We start from the raw sequence: 15,471 nt of genomic DNA, 5'->3' as shown, positions 1-15,471 counted from the left end.
ATAATTGTTTTTAATACAACAGTATATATAGAGTATACGCAACATATATGCCTAATTGTGTTTCAATCATTAATTAATCTCCTTTATTTATAAAAGTAAAGAGCAAGAACATATTATTATTAAATACTTACGATAAAATAGTAATCATAATTTTCAATTTTAAAGAAACTCGCCTAATTGTATTCGAGTGTCTTCGTTTCCAAAAGATATATATATAGCTTTGTTTTGTGCTGCTGTCTCTTTATGTGTATTTTCATCGACAGATCCTACCTTGTATTAATACCTAATATAAAAATAAAAAGCAATACTGCATTATAATCTTATACTTATGATAAAATATAACATTATATATATTTAATACAGATTTTAAATCTAAGATCTCACTAAAGGTAAAAGAAATTGAATAATAATTGGAAAATTGTCAGACTTACGTTGCGTTTGTATACTTCTTGTATTATAATCATTATAAAAAGTATAAAAAATGCTTGCTCCAAATTATAATATAATGTATCTTATTAAATACACATAATATATCGATATGTTTGATACTAAAAAGTCAATACTATATGTAAGAGAGTCTCTCCCTCCCTCCCACTTCCCCCCCCCCCCTTTTCTCACTCTATTCCAATCTTATAATTTTCCGACGAAGTGAATGATATGATTGAGTAAGCGTACTTTTATGCTAACTGGAAGGAATTTGGTTATTTTAGCAATACCAAAGTTTTATTTGCCAAAAGGTGCAGTATAATTATTAATTACATATAATATTGTATTACATTAATATAGTAGTATTCTAAAATGAAAATAATGTTTCAAAATGCATTGACTGAATAAAAATACAATGTAAAATTAAAAGATGATTTTTTTGCTTGCAGTCAGGCACCGCGGAAGTATTTTTTATCTGAGGGGGCAAAATTTATAAAGGGGATACATAATATATTCATAATATGTATATATATGTAACTCCATTCAAACACCAAATAATAGGCCACTTAGTGGGTAGTATAAATGTACAAAAAATATTTTGTTCTAATTAATTTAATGCGCTTAATTTTCTTCGTTATATAGTGTATTTCAATTGAATGAGTAAATAGTAAAAAAAAAAGCAAGAAAAAAGAAGAAAAAAAGAAAAAAATAACCCATTTTTTCATCTTTGATGTAAATATTTGATACTCAATATTTTTGGTCATAAAATACTTGAAGAAAACAGAAAAAATTTCAGGGGGGCTACGCCCCTCCCCCCCTGATTTATCTTTGGGTGTGCGGTCGCCCCCTCTGCCCCCCCCCCCCCCAGTTCCGCGGCGCCTGTTTGCAGTACTACTAATTAATTTTCAGTCATCGTTTTGTTGTGACATCCATGACATCCTGAAAGAATACATGAAAATTATCAATTTGAAGGCATGTTTGAATTAATTACATAATAAAAAAACTAAACATTTTTCATAAAAATTAATATTTTGTAGTAAACAACAATTAAAGCAGTTGCAATTACCATAATGACATCATTCATATGTAGATTGCCGTAGAGTTTTTTGCTTATTGTGTATCCATGTTTTTATTTGCGGCGATGTTCGGTGAGATAAACATTTGTACTTTTTCTTTATTTCTTGAATTTCTCGTAAAGACGGTAGCGTTAAATTGCCCATATGTATAGCAAATGCTTGAAGGACTGTTTCTTTTTCTTTTTCTGTCCAGCGCGTCCTCTTGGTTTTGCCATAAGGAGATGCTAGAAGGAAGACCATATATATTAAAGTAATGTATATACATATTGAAATTGATAGATGATAAATCATAAAAATAGATATAAATTAAACAAATTGATAAATAATAATAATGCGCACAACCAAAATATAAATTTTAATCGAAGTAAAATACTTACTGGATCTTTTCCGTTTATTATTTTTCTGTATCTCATTCTCAATTATTATGCCATCAATAGATGTATTATGTGAGGGTACGTCTGAAATAAATATTTTGTCGCAATTAAAAATGAGTTTCGAATAAACATGCGCAAGGTGAAAAATTGAACTTGTTACGAATAATATTTTAATAATATTCTAATAGTTTTGAAATCTTCCAGCAAACAATGTATTTAGTAAGCAAGAAATCATTAGCACACAGTTATTACATGGAATGTTTCTTTTTCGAGATCAAACCGTGCGTAACTAGAAAATTAAATATTGTCATTTTTCGATAATGTGAAAAATATTATGTAACATCTTTAGTTCTTCTCTAGTATATTTTCAGTTAGGCAAAAATGGAAAATTAGCTCTAATATAATTACTTAAAGATAAATTCTCTTTGTCCATATACATCGTCGATGTATTATTGTTGTCGTTATTATTATTATTGTCATCTTCTACTTTTTCATTTTCTTCATCTTCTTCGTGTTCGCTGTCTGATGAAGATTCATTCAAATCTTGTGCATTACCTTGGACCGCCTCTAAATATTGTGATATTTTAAGAATATCTCTGCTTGCCAAGGGTTGTCTATAATGTTCTCGATGTATTTTTTCTGCATGTCCCATGAATGTAGCCAAATCAGAAACATCGATATCAGAGAGATTTAATTGTATGCAATAAGTTGCCACGTGTTTCCGTAAAATCGTACCGCGTAAACTTGATGATTCAATTGCATCGCATTCTCGTGTGAATTTGCGCATTAAAATACAAGCTCTAAGATACCTGTATCTATTTTTATTAAAACCACGTAATATTTTTCGTTAGGACGTCTGCATACGATAAGTTTTCCATTGTTAACTTAACATGTGTATCATATGACAGACAGAATTTTAAAACTTTTAAAGATATTTTATTACATTACGTATTAAATGACTTTTATATAAATTATTCGTAAACTTAGTTTCAGAACGGTCACTATGATGGACATTGCATGGGCGATATTAAAATTATTGATGATTATATATGATCATATAAAATTATATATGTTATCAGATCTTTTTATAATCAATTATATATATTTATATCTGACCATATTATACCATTTTTTCTCGGGTGCAAATTAGACAATATAATTTATCTAATAAAAACTAATATACAAAAGTATCTAATATACAAAAATAATTTTAAAAAAGAACATAAATATACATACCATGCAATGCAGGTACTGGGGATGATATTGGAGATAGCACTGAAAGTGGTACTGGATTAATGTTCTCTTTATTACACGTTGTACTCGTATTTTCTTTATTGCACGTTATACTCGTATTTTCTTTATTGCACGTTATACTCGTATTTTCTTCATTGCATGTTATACTCGTATTTTCTTTATTGCACGTTATACTCGTATTTTCTTTATTGCACGTTGTCGTATTTTGAATAATGGTAGGTATGCATACATCTGCTGCATCTGTCAAATATTGTAAACAGAAATATAATTTATTACTAAATCGAAAAACTGTACGAATCAATAAGCATACGAGGAATATTTGGAAAGGAAATCATTTTTAAGAGTTCTAAGAGTTTTTTGACACCAGTAGACAACGACAGCATTAAATTTCATTAAAGATGATCAGATATAGATCGAAACGTTTGTAAATTTGTAAATTATATTTATATGTATTTTCAATAAGATCATTATTATAACGAACGGTTGTATTGAATTTTGAAGCGCTTCAGATTAAATTATAAACTGTAAATGTAAAATAAACAAGCAAAAACAATTTACGCTTGATATCCTCAAAGATTATTACAAACGTATAAACTTGATTAATTGATTGATTAATTGATTAATCAAATGATTAATAAATACACTGAAAAATCTACGCAATATTTTAACAGTAACGATTGTCAAACGTTTCATTCTTTCTTTACAAATAAACGTATCGTATCTTTCAAATGTTTCTCGTACGGTAATTACAATCGAACAGTTTACATACAATCGCTGAAATTTAATTTCTTCACACAATGATCAAAATTGGTAGATGTGACATCATAAAACATATCTGAAAATAGCAATAAAACTTACAAATACGATTGAAATAAATATTACGATATAGGAAATAATACATTCTCCATATATGTATATATGTATAAGATGTTCAATTTTAATTCACATAACTGACTTCTCGGGAATTGGAATCAATATTTAAAGAAATGTGATTTTATTTAAAAAATTACCTTTTCACAGAACTTTTCTACATCAATCGAAGATAAACTACCTACATATCATTATTCCTTGATTCTCTCGAAATTATACAAATCTTATTTAAAACATCTTTTTATATTTCCAAAGTTTTTTGAGATATTCAGTTGTATTATTTAAAATTAGAAACTCTGTATACTGTAACTATACTGTAACTATACTGTATACTATACTGTATACTATACTGTACAGTTACACAAACTACTAAATATTAAGTGCCATACGCAAATTTCAATAATGAATCTGTTTCATATAAAAAATAAGAGATAAGAGACGGAAGTATTACTTAATGTTAAAAAACTTACCTAAAGTTATTAGAACTTCAGAATTTTCCAAAAAATTATAGTCATTGCTTTGCGTATTTGCCTCTCCGTTGTTTTCATTCTCATTGACAAAGTTTGTCGTTCTAATAAAGCTACTTAATATCGACATAAAATTAAAAACTATGTAATTACGCAATAATTATTATAAATCAGCAGCAATACAAACTGATATTTTATAGATTACACTATAATCAAAGACTTATGATAAAATAACAATCATGAAATTTGCCAATTTTAAAGAAACTCACCTAATCGCATTCGAGTGTCTTCGTTTTCAAACGATTCACAGCCTTCGTTTTGTGCAGCCGTCTCTGTGTATGTATTTTCATCGACAGATCCTACCTTTGTATTAATATCTAATATAAAAGTAAAAAACAAGACTACATATTATCAAATGCTTATAGTAAAATAACAGTCATAAAAAACTTAACAATATTAAAAGATCTTACCTAAATGTATTTGAACGTTTGTTTGAACATCGTTTTCCAGAGATTTAATTAGTTTGTTTTTATTTTCCAAATAAATCCTTTCACATATGATGTGTGGTTTTTCATCATTTATGTTTTGCACTATTTCTTTTAAGGTTGTTTTATTATCTGTGAAAGTAAAATAAGATGAATTTGTTTTAATGTTTTTAGAACTTTCCAGTTGAATTATGTATTATGTAATGAGTGTATGCAGCAAACACTAACAAACAATAACATAACATCAATGTTATAACTTTCCACACAATAATATAATAGTTATGTACAAAATATATTATATTTTAGTAACGTTGAGTGAGAAATTATAATATTGTTGTGCTATTGTTTGTTAGTGTTTGCTGAGTATATGCAACTTATTATAATAACGTAAGAGCCAAAAATGGAAAATATGATCCTTATCATTTCTTGCTAAAACGTTTGCTGAGTATCTACGTCTATCACTATATAACGCTTTAGTAGTATCATTTTAACAACGATTGTGTTTGACTTACACACATAATGAATATTATCAAAAAATTTGACTAAAGCGTACAGTTTAATGAATTTTTATTCAACTTAATTTTGATAGAGGAGGTTATTAGGATTAAAATAGACTTCTCTCAGACACAGTCACGAGCGTACGCGTGCTCGCTCATGCATGCACGTACATGTACAAACACATAGGACATGCACGAAAAGGCACGGATACACATGAGTACGTTTCCTTTAATTTAAATGCAAATAACTACGACTGAGATTAAAAAATACCGGACATATAAATAGGCTGTGTTCCGAAATTCACTGTCAGTACTGAAAATCTACAATATACGTAACGTAAACTGTAGATTATAAAAGAAATAGTGCAAAACATAAATACTAAAAAACCATACATCATATGTGAAAGGATTTATTTAAAAAATAAAAACGAACTAATGTTAAACTCTTTCTATCTTTCATTTACTCTTGCACGCAGTCCGGCCAAATCTACAATTGATGTCATAAGCTTTAAGTCGACAAAAACTGACCAATCACAAACGAATGGGTAGAGAATAATCTGTGATAATTCGTCAACTTTTTACTGTTTAAAGATTACTATACCTATTGTACATCCGATCTCTTTGTAACAGATTTTATAATTTCGTATAATATCACTGCCGTGTAACAAATTATTATTTCTTTTACAGAAAAAAATTAAAATTAAACTTATCCAGAAAAGCGAAATAATCTTAACAATCCCGACAATTAAATAATCTTTTTTTATTTTCAGACATAAAACTTTCATATTATTGTGACTGCATAAGATGAAGCAGTAAAAATTAACTATTTATTAACTACTTATATGTCCGGTATTTTTCAATCTCAGTCGTAGTTATTTGCGTTTAAATTTAAGGGAACGTACTCATACGTGTCCGTGTCTGTTCGTGCATGTTCGTATGTGTTCGTACATGGACGTGCGTGCGTGAGCGAGCATGCGTACGCTGTGTATGAGAGAAATCTATATTAATCTTGATAATCTCCTCTATTACAATTAATCTGAATAAAAATTGATGAAAATGCACGCTGTAGTCAAATTTTTTAATAATATTTTATTGAATATTATCAAAAAATTTGTTATGTGTGTGAGTCAAACACAATTATTGTTAAAAAAGATATTACTAAAGCGTTATATAGTGATAGACGTAAATACTCAGCAAATGTTTTAGCAAGAAATGGTAAGGATCATATTTTCCATTTTTGGCTCTTACGTTATTGTAATAAGTTGCATATACTCAGCAAACACTAACAAACAATAACATAACATCAATATTATAATTTCCCACTCAACATTACTGCAATATAATATGTTTTGTACGTTACTAATATATTATTGTGTGGAAAGTTATAACATTGATGTTATGTTATTGTTAATTAGTGTTCGCTGCATGTACTCACTACATAATACATAATTCAACTGGAAAGTTTTAAAAACATTAAAACAAATTCATCTTATTTTACTTTCACAGATAATAAAACAATCTCAAAAGAAATCTTAAAAGAAATAGTGCAAAACATAACTAATGAAAAACCATACATAATATGTGAAATGATTTATTTGGAAAGAAAAAACAAACATATGTTAAATTCCCTCTATCTTCCATTTACTCTTGCATGCAGTCCGGCCAAGTCTACAATTGATGTCGTAAGCTTTAAGTCGACAAAAATTGACCAATCACAGACGAATGAGTAGAGAATAGTCTGTGATGATTCGTCAATTTCTTACGGTTTAAGGATTACTATACCTATTGTACATCCGATCTCTTTGTAACAGATTTCATAATTTTGTATATCACTGCCGTGTAACAAATTATTATTTCTTTTACAGAAAAAGATTTAAATAAAAATTATCCAGAAGAGCGAAATTATCTTAACAATGTCCCGATAATTATTTAATCTCTTTTATTGACAGACATAAAACTTTTATATCATTGTGATTGCATAAGATAAACCAGTAAAAATTAACTATTTATTAACTATGGCTGCATTCCGAAATTCACTGCCAGTACTGAAAATCTACAATAAACGTCACGTGAACTGTATATTATCAGTACTGGCAGTGAATTTCGGAACGCAGCCATAGTTAATAAATAGTTAATTTTTACTGGTTCATCTTATGCAATCACAATAATATGAAAGTTTTATGTCTGTAAACAAAAGAGATTAATTAATTATCGGGTCATTGTTAAGATCATTTCGCTTTTCTGGATAATTTTAATTTTATCTTTTTCTGTAAAAGAAATAATAATTTGTTACACGGCAGTGATATTATACGAAATTATGAAATCTGTTACGAAGAGATCGGACATACAATAGGTATAGTAATCCTTAAGCTATAAGAAGTTGACGAATCATCACAGATTATTCTCTACTCATTCGTCTGTGATTGGTCAGTTTCTGTCGACTTAAAGCTTACGACATCAATTGTAGACTTGGCCGGACTGCGTGTAAGAGTAAGGGCCACTTTTTCCAACGTTGGTTAACTTTAACCGACTGGTAACTTTTCAGAATAGCCAACTGAAAACTCGAAACTTGTATATGTATATGTATATACAAGTTTCGAGTTTTAAGTTGGCTATTCTGAAAAGTTACCAGTCGGTTAAAGTTAACCGACGTTGGAAAAAGTGGCCCTAAATGAAAGACAAAGGTAGAGAGAGAGAGAGAGAGAGAGAGAGAGAGAGAGAGAGAGAGAGAGAGAAAGAGAGATGGTCGAAATTTTGAAACATAATTATTATTTATGTATTATTTTGTACTCTTGTTTTTTGCATATAATTGAATGTACCGTTCCTATGTTATTGACAAATAAACTGCTTAAATGTATTAATATAATTTTACAATTTTGTAGAAAAGCCATAGTGCCACAAAAAAACCTGTACGTCTTTGAATTACGTAGTTGTAACAAAAAGATAAAAAGCCTGTATTTTAATTGAGCAAATTTGCAAAGGAATACAATGGAAATTAATCAATTTTACGCAGCAAATTTACACGGTTACGGAAACGCGTGGCAACTTATTGTTATTAAATTAGTTTCCACTGATAACGATGTTGCTGATTTGGTTACATTCATGGGCCATGCAAAAAATACATCGAAAACTTTTCCTCTATCTTATATTGTATTTGCGTAATCTTCCTAGTATATTAGTATGTGTTGCATAAATAATTACACAAATGCATTATTTTGAGAAAACTGTAGAGATCTCAACACTGAAAATAAAAAAGATTGATTAATGATTGGAATATTATTAGGCATATATGTTGTGTATATTCTATATATACTTGTTTATTATAAACAATTTAACAATAAAAAAAACACTTGCTTCTAATTATAATGTACTTTATGACGTACACTTAAGAACTTGTTTCGTGTTATTAAAATAACCATGTTCCTTTAAGTTAACACAAAGAGATACTTATTCAATCTCACTTCTTCGGAAGAACAAGATTTGGAAGACTTATGGATCCACTTACAAAGCACAACAATATTACTTTCACCTCCTTAAAAGTAAAATAAACAACATATAATACAAATATGTAACGCAACAAGATCTCATTCGTACAGCAATCTTACCAGAATAATTGTCATAATCGGCATTCAGTATTTCTTTAGGTTCAGTGAATAATCAGAAAACACAATTTTGAAAAATACGATCTTATATTGCAGTTGCATAGGCAGCGCAGCAAGTTTTCCAGCACTAATACATGTTGCATAGACACAGAAATGCATTATTTCTAGCAAAGCTATAAAGATCTCATCACTGAAAAAAAAGAAATTGGTTAATTGCTGAAATACTCTTAAGCATATGTTGCATATACTTTACGTATTCTTGGATTATAAATCTTATCACAAAAATGTACTTGCTGGTAATTATAACGTATCTAATTACATACACCTAAAAACTTGCTCCATTTTGCTAAAATCAAGCTCCTTTATGTCAACACGAAAGTATTTACTCAATGTCATTTTATCGAAGGAACAAAATTCAGGGAACTTATAGATATGCTTGATAATAAATCGCCATAATAGAAAACACAGTGATATGCGTGAGGTTAGGATATCTGACATGTAGTATACAATATAGAGAAACGCATTGTGAAATATCTTTATTATTTATATAAATATGTATTTCTGTTTTTCGTGTGCTATTCCGTCTGTAAACAATTAATAATTCTGTATCTTCTTGCAAGTAAAACTTCATGTATGTCACGACGTTGTGAAAGATTTTTTGACAAAATACAGTACAATGATTAATTGTTTACCAAAAGCATACCGTACAAAAAACGCAAAAGTACAAAACTTATATATAAATAATAAAGCTACTTTAACATTGCGTTTTTCTACATTGCATATATGACAGATATCCTGAGCTCACATATTTATTATTTAATACATTAAAAAATTAAATATATAGAATTGTCGTCAAAATAACCGATAAAATAATTTCGTATAAAATAACAATGTCGCCGTACTAAACAAATAATATATCATAGTACATAATTTTGTACTGTTGTCAAAATAGTCTATAGTTAATTCTTCATACATACTTTCTAGCATGTTGTGTCTTAAAACTATTGTTGATGTATACGTCAGACGATCAATGTACTCTAATGTATACAATAATATATGGAAGTTTTTGGTGTCGGTAAAATAGCTGATTGACATACATATATATATATATATATATATATATATATATATATATATACACACACACACACAACTATGTCTTATAATGCATTATTATATAATTATTTAATAAAACACTTTTCTATTGCAGAAGGGGTTTCAAGTTCCCGGCAAGTGCCAAGAACAAATGTTGAAGCCACAATCCGAATGTGGCTACAGCATGCCACTGACCGCATAAAATAATTTCAACTAAATTAATATTTTTATTTTTCTTCTTTCTTTTATAAATTTTTATTTTTAACTTTTCATATATGTTAATTAATATGCGTAAATATTATAGTAATAAAATAATATAATAAAAATAAAAAAGCTAAATTAATAATAAAAAAAACATTACCAATATTTATGTATATTTTGTGTGTCTGATGATGAAATAAATATAATTCCGTAATATAATAGTATAGTTGCGTTCAACAGGCGCCAACAGTTGCAAAGCTGCTTATAGTGTTTCTAGTGGTTCAATTTTCCAATTGAATAAGACAGTTTTTGTAATAACCCAATTGAAAAATTGAACCACTAAAAATGCTTGGCAGTTTTGCAACTATTGGCGTTTGCTGAATGCTCAATGAGATTCTTCTGAGGAGCAGAATTCTTATAGAACGTTTTTGAATTAGTACAAGAATTCTTTTTGAATCTATTTTAGTTCTTTTGTAACTCTTTTCGAACTTCTTTGGAATCTTTTTGGAACTCTTTATGAATTCTTTACGAACTCTTTCTTCTTTATTTGGAATTCATTTAGTGTCTATAAAAGAATTCACAAATACTGACATAACCCTGAATTCTTATAAAATTAATTATGAATTCTTTTGGGATGGAAATGAGACACATTAAAGAATTCATTTTGGAATCTGCGAATTCTTGAGGAATTCTTTTTGAATTCTGTTTGCTATCTGGGCAATCAACAGCAGCTGCAGTATCAATTGTTATACTTGCAGCAGCAGCAGCAGCAACATCAAAATGAAAAAGGTATTTGAAGGACAACAAAATAAAAAAGGTATATGTCTATTTGTACTAAAAGTAACGTAAGTAAAGTTTAGATTAGATTCATTGAAATTAATATTTCTTTCCTATAATAATAATTTGAATAACAATTTATTCTGTAATAATAATCGGCAATAAATAATACAATTTAGCACTTTTTAATTACTTATGTTTATTTTTCAGATACAAACAAAGGACAAGGCGAGATGATCGCTGACCAGGGTGATCGAGGTGGCAGGGACAGCCGTGGTGGCCGTGGTGGCCGTGGTGGCCGTGGTGGCCGTGGTGGCCGTGGTGGCCGTGGTGGCCGTGGTGGCCGTGGTGGCCGTGGTGGCCGTGGTGGCCGTGGTGGCCGTGGTGGCCGTGGTGGCCGTGGTGGCCGTGGTGGCCGTGGTGGCCGTGGTGGCCGTGGTGGCCGTGGTGGCCGTGGTGGCCGTGGTGGCCGTGGTGGCCGTGGTGGCCGTGGTGGCCGTGGTGGCCGTGGTGGCCGTGGTGGCCGTGGTGGCCGTGGTGGCCGTGGTGGCCGTGGTGGCCGTGGTGGCCGTGGTGGCCGTGGTGGCCGTGGTGGCCGTGGTGGCCGTGGTGGCCGTGGTGGCCGTGGTGGCCGTGGTGGCCGTGGTGGCCGTGGTGGCCGTGGTGGCCGTGGTGGCCGTGGTGGCCGTGGTGGCCGTGGTGGCCGTGGTGGCCGTGGTGGCCGTGGTGGCCGTGGTGGCCGTGGTGGCCGTGGTGGCCGTGGTGGCCGTGGTGGCCGTGGTGGCCGTGGTGGCCGTGGTGGCCGTGGTGGCCGTGGTGGCCGTGGTGGCCGTGGTGGCCGTGGTGGCCGTGGTGGCCGTGGTGGCCGTGGTGGCCGTGGTGGCCGTGGTGGCCGTGGTGGCCGTGGTGGCCGTGGTGGCCGTGGTGGCCGTGGTGGCCGTGGTGGCCGTGGTGGCCGTGGTGGCCGTGGTGGCCGTGGTGGCCGTGGTGGCCGTGGTGGCCGTGGTGGCCGTGGTGGCCGTGGTGGCCGTGGTGGCCGTGGTGGCCGTGGTGGCCGTGGTGGCCGTGGTGGCCGTGGTGGCCGTGGTGGCCGTGGTGGCCGTGGTGGCCGTGGTGGCCGTGGTGGCCGTGGTGGCCGTGGTGGCCGTGGTGGCCGTGGTGGCCGTGGTGGCCGTGGTGGCCGTGGTGGCCGTGGTGGCCGTGGTGGCCGTGGTGGCCGTGGTGGCCGTGGTGGCCGTGGTGGCCGTGGTGGCCGTGGTGGCCGTGGTGGCCGTGGTGGCCGTGGTGGCCGTGGTGGCCGTGGTGGCCGTGGTGGCCGTGGTGGCCGTGGTGGCCGTGGTGGCCGTGGTGGCCGTGGTGGCCGTGGTGGCCGTGGTGGCCGTGGTGGCCGTGGTGGCCGTGGTGGCCGTGGTGGCCGTGGTGGCCGTGGTGGCCGTGGTGGCCGTGGTGGCCGTGGTGGCCGTGGTGGCCGTGGTGGCCGTGGTGGCCGTGGTGGCCGTGGTGGCCGTGGTGGCCGTGGTGGCCGTGGTGGCCGTGGTGGCCGTGGTGGCCGTGGTGGCCGTGGTGGCTAAAAAAATATTGTGCATAAAAATATTTTTAAAAACTACGTTTTATTAAAAAATAAAAAATTATTTTTGCAAATTATGATTTTATTTATACAAGAACTTTCAAATTTTAGAAGCGCTTTCACCCAAGATCAAACTAATATCCCTATCATTTTTCCCCTGCAAACCCCACAACTTTTATTTCAAACATTTTTTTATTTAACGTGGTGTTTCTGAGATATTTGAGTCATCATTTAAAATGGGACACCTTGTATTTCTCATTACTCTTGATAACATTACAGGCATAATAAATATAAAATATATTTTTCTTTTTCTATAAATTCTATAGTTGCTTTCAAGAAAAAATATGTAATTTGCAACATGCAACTGCATACTTTTTTTTAAAACCAATGTGTTTTCTTTATACCAATTGATTCGTCTCATTATTTTGTGCATAAAAGTATTAAGGCAAGATTTCCGAAAATTGAATGTTTTACAAGATATTTTGTATTTTATGTCAAAATGCTGTAACTTTCAAGCCTCATAACTCGAAAAGTACTTAATAAAAAATAACTTCATTATAGTGTTTTGAAAAGCTCTTGACACCAGCTATTAGATTATGGAATCAAAAATAAGGGTTTCTATTTAAAAAATTCAATTTGACCTTGAAATGACCTTGAAGGTCACGGGCAAGGCCAAATTTAAGGTCACCATCGGATTGCCCGAGAAAAATCCTACAACTTTTGTCGAGGTCATTTTCCTCTGTAATGCGTATTTTTCCAGCCGTCCCGGAACTTTTGACACACGCTGTATATACAAGATTGGGAAACAGTGCTGCAAGATCGAGCATCCTGCAACACAGCAACATGAGGGGAACAGCCCCCACCATGCGGGCACTACACAAACGAGAACCGCACGTCACGCGTCCGTGTGCGCACGCGTCAGCTTAGCATGCTATTTGTCACTTCCCCAGCCCGCGAAAAATGCTACGTACGAAAAATGCTAAGAAGCCAAGCGTTTTTAATCGAGTAAGGCGAATCGCTTGAATAATAAAGATTCCGTTTTCTAGACCTGTATCTTGCAACTTGTTTTTTTTCTTTTTTCGCATTTCTTTCTAACGCACAATTTAATGCACAATCGAGTAAATAATTAAATAAATTTTTTTTCTAAACAGTATTATTTTATATTCATTAAAAATATACGCATAAGTTAAATTATTAACTGTTGAAAAAGATATTAATTTGCTATGACTTGTCAATAGAAAAATAAAATATAATTTTACAATTTTTCAACAAAATGCAACTTTAACATATGCCAAGATTATTAATAAATATAAAATAATACTTTTTTGTCGAAAACATTATTAAATTATTTGATTAATTACTGTTAGAAACTCATGTGCAAAAAAAGTTGCAAGAAGCAATTTCCAAACACAATATCTTCAACATTTTAGCTAATCGCTTTACCCGTTTAGCCACGCTTGCTACTTGACATTTTCCTCTTTAAACTTAAAAGAAAGATATATTAATAATTTATTAGTAGTTAATAGTGGCCTTCCACGCCACCCATGAGGTGCCACTAATAGCGCGCTAGATTTTTTTAAAGTGGATCTTCGCCTGTAGCCCTATTATACCACATATTATTGCAAAATACCACAAAAAATATATTACTATGTAAATATTATGTATATTACAATATAAAAACTATATGTATATTATAAACATATACATATATATTAGTATCATATATTAGTATCATATTCACGTATAAATAATAGATGTGTATGATACGCGCGCGCGCACACACACGCACATATCTATTACTTATACTTGTGGTCTGACATATATAATGCCAGACATGAGGTTTAAATGTTTAAAATATCATGTCTGTAATAGACATGATTTCCTAAACATTTAAAAGTGCGGTCTGATATACATGATACCAGACATAATTTTTAAATGTTTAAAATATCATGTCTGTAACAGACATGATTTCCTAAACATTTATAAGTGTGGTCTGATATACATGATACCAGACATGATGTTTAAATGTTTAAAATATCATGTCTGTCACAGACATGATTTCCTAAACATTTAAAAGTGCGGTCTGATATACATGATACCAGACATGATGTTCAAATGTATAAGATATCATGGCTGATGTCACAGGCATGATATTCTATACATCTGAAAGTGAACAAAGCAAATATTAGCAATGAGCAATGCAATAATAAATTTTATTTTAAACATTATTATTGCATATCATTAGACGAGGAGGGACCAGCAATTTCATTAATATCTGCAGCATATAGTGTTAGACGACTTTTATTTTTTTTTAGGACATGCAGAATACAATTTGTCCGCGGACATTAGAGACAAATGCTTTTCTTTAATTTCTATGTCTACAGCTGTTACCCCTCTCGCTTTCAATGCTGACTTAAGCACGTATGTAGCATTGACACTGACAGATGAAAGTGGATTTCGTTTTTTCGTTTTTATATCTGGCAGCAAAGAAAAGATTCTTTCTGAATCGGCATTAGAATTTGGTAGCGATCTTATAGCATTCAAAAGACACATTAAATTTGGATATTGATGAGTGTGTTGGAAAATTTGTTTCCACATGTCATCAAAATTCAACATTGATAGAATATCTTTGTCTGCTTCTGTAAAGCTTTGATGTAAAGCAAACCATTCTTTTCTTAAACCGTTTTCGTTAAACCCGCCAATAGTCTGAGCGACAAAAGAAACGTCATTAAATGAAGTTTCTCTATTAATATCGCGTAAAGCTGTATCCGGTTCGAAAA

General features: G+C 33.2%; 1 protein-coding gene and 1 long non-coding RNA gene across 2 annotated transcripts; both read right to left on the bottom strand.

Annotated features, from left to right (window-relative positions):
- Window positions 1-721: 721 nt before the first annotated feature.
- On the bottom strand, window positions 722-8,234 carry LOC136999776 (putative mediator of RNA polymerase II transcription subunit 29). Its single transcript, XM_067354489.1, has 10 exons — window positions 5,465-8,234; window positions 4,938-5,084; window positions 4,737-4,844; window positions 4,471-4,580; window positions 3,900-3,965; window positions 3,113-3,370; window positions 2,285-2,443; window positions 1,880-1,960; window positions 1,493-1,726; window positions 722-1,365 (listed from the first exon to the last, which is right to left on the bottom strand). The coding sequence occupies exons 5-9, from the start codon at window positions 3,961-3,963 to the stop codon at window positions 1,503-1,505; spliced, it is 786 nt and encodes a 261-aa protein (XP_067210590.1). The 5' UTR covers window positions 3,964-3,965; window positions 4,471-4,580; window positions 4,737-4,844; window positions 4,938-5,084; window positions 5,465-8,234; the 3' UTR covers window positions 722-1,365; window positions 1,493-1,502.
- Window positions 8,235-8,580: 346 nt separating this feature from the next.
- Window positions 8,581-10,128, bottom strand: LOC136999777 (uncharacterized). Its single transcript, XR_010890091.1, has 4 exons — window positions 10,029-10,128; window positions 9,055-9,241; window positions 8,833-8,981; window positions 8,581-8,690 (listed from the first exon to the last, which is right to left on the bottom strand). It is a non-coding gene; the product is annotated as an uncharacterized lncRNA (long non-coding RNA).
- Between the last annotated feature and the right edge of the window lie 5,343 nt (window positions 10,129-15,471).

This window comes from Linepithema humile, chromosome 4 (genome assembly GCF_040581485.1).
Source record: "Linepithema humile isolate Giens D197 chromosome 4, Lhum_UNIL_v1.0, whole genome shotgun sequence".
Lineage (NCBI taxonomy): Eukaryota > Metazoa > Arthropoda > Insecta > Hymenoptera > Formicidae > Linepithema > Linepithema humile.
This window is presented reverse-complemented; position numbering and strand designations above follow the sequence as displayed.

What these genes read in the sequence shown, in the direction of transcription:
- LOC136999776 (XM_067354489.1), bottom strand. Translation starts at nt 3,963, where the DNA reads ATGTTTTATGATGTCACATCTACCAATTTTGATCATTGTGTGAAGAAA. An exon ending in GAAATTAAATTTCAGCGATT is followed by an intron (nt 3,371 to 3,899) that starts GTATGTAAACTG and finishes AATATTTGACAG; the next exon opens with ATGCAGCAGATGTATGCATA. An exon ending in CCCAGTACCTGCATTGCATG is followed by an intron (nt 2,444 to 3,112) that starts GTATGTATATTT and finishes CACAATATTTAG; the next exon opens with AGGCGGTCCAAGGTAATGCA.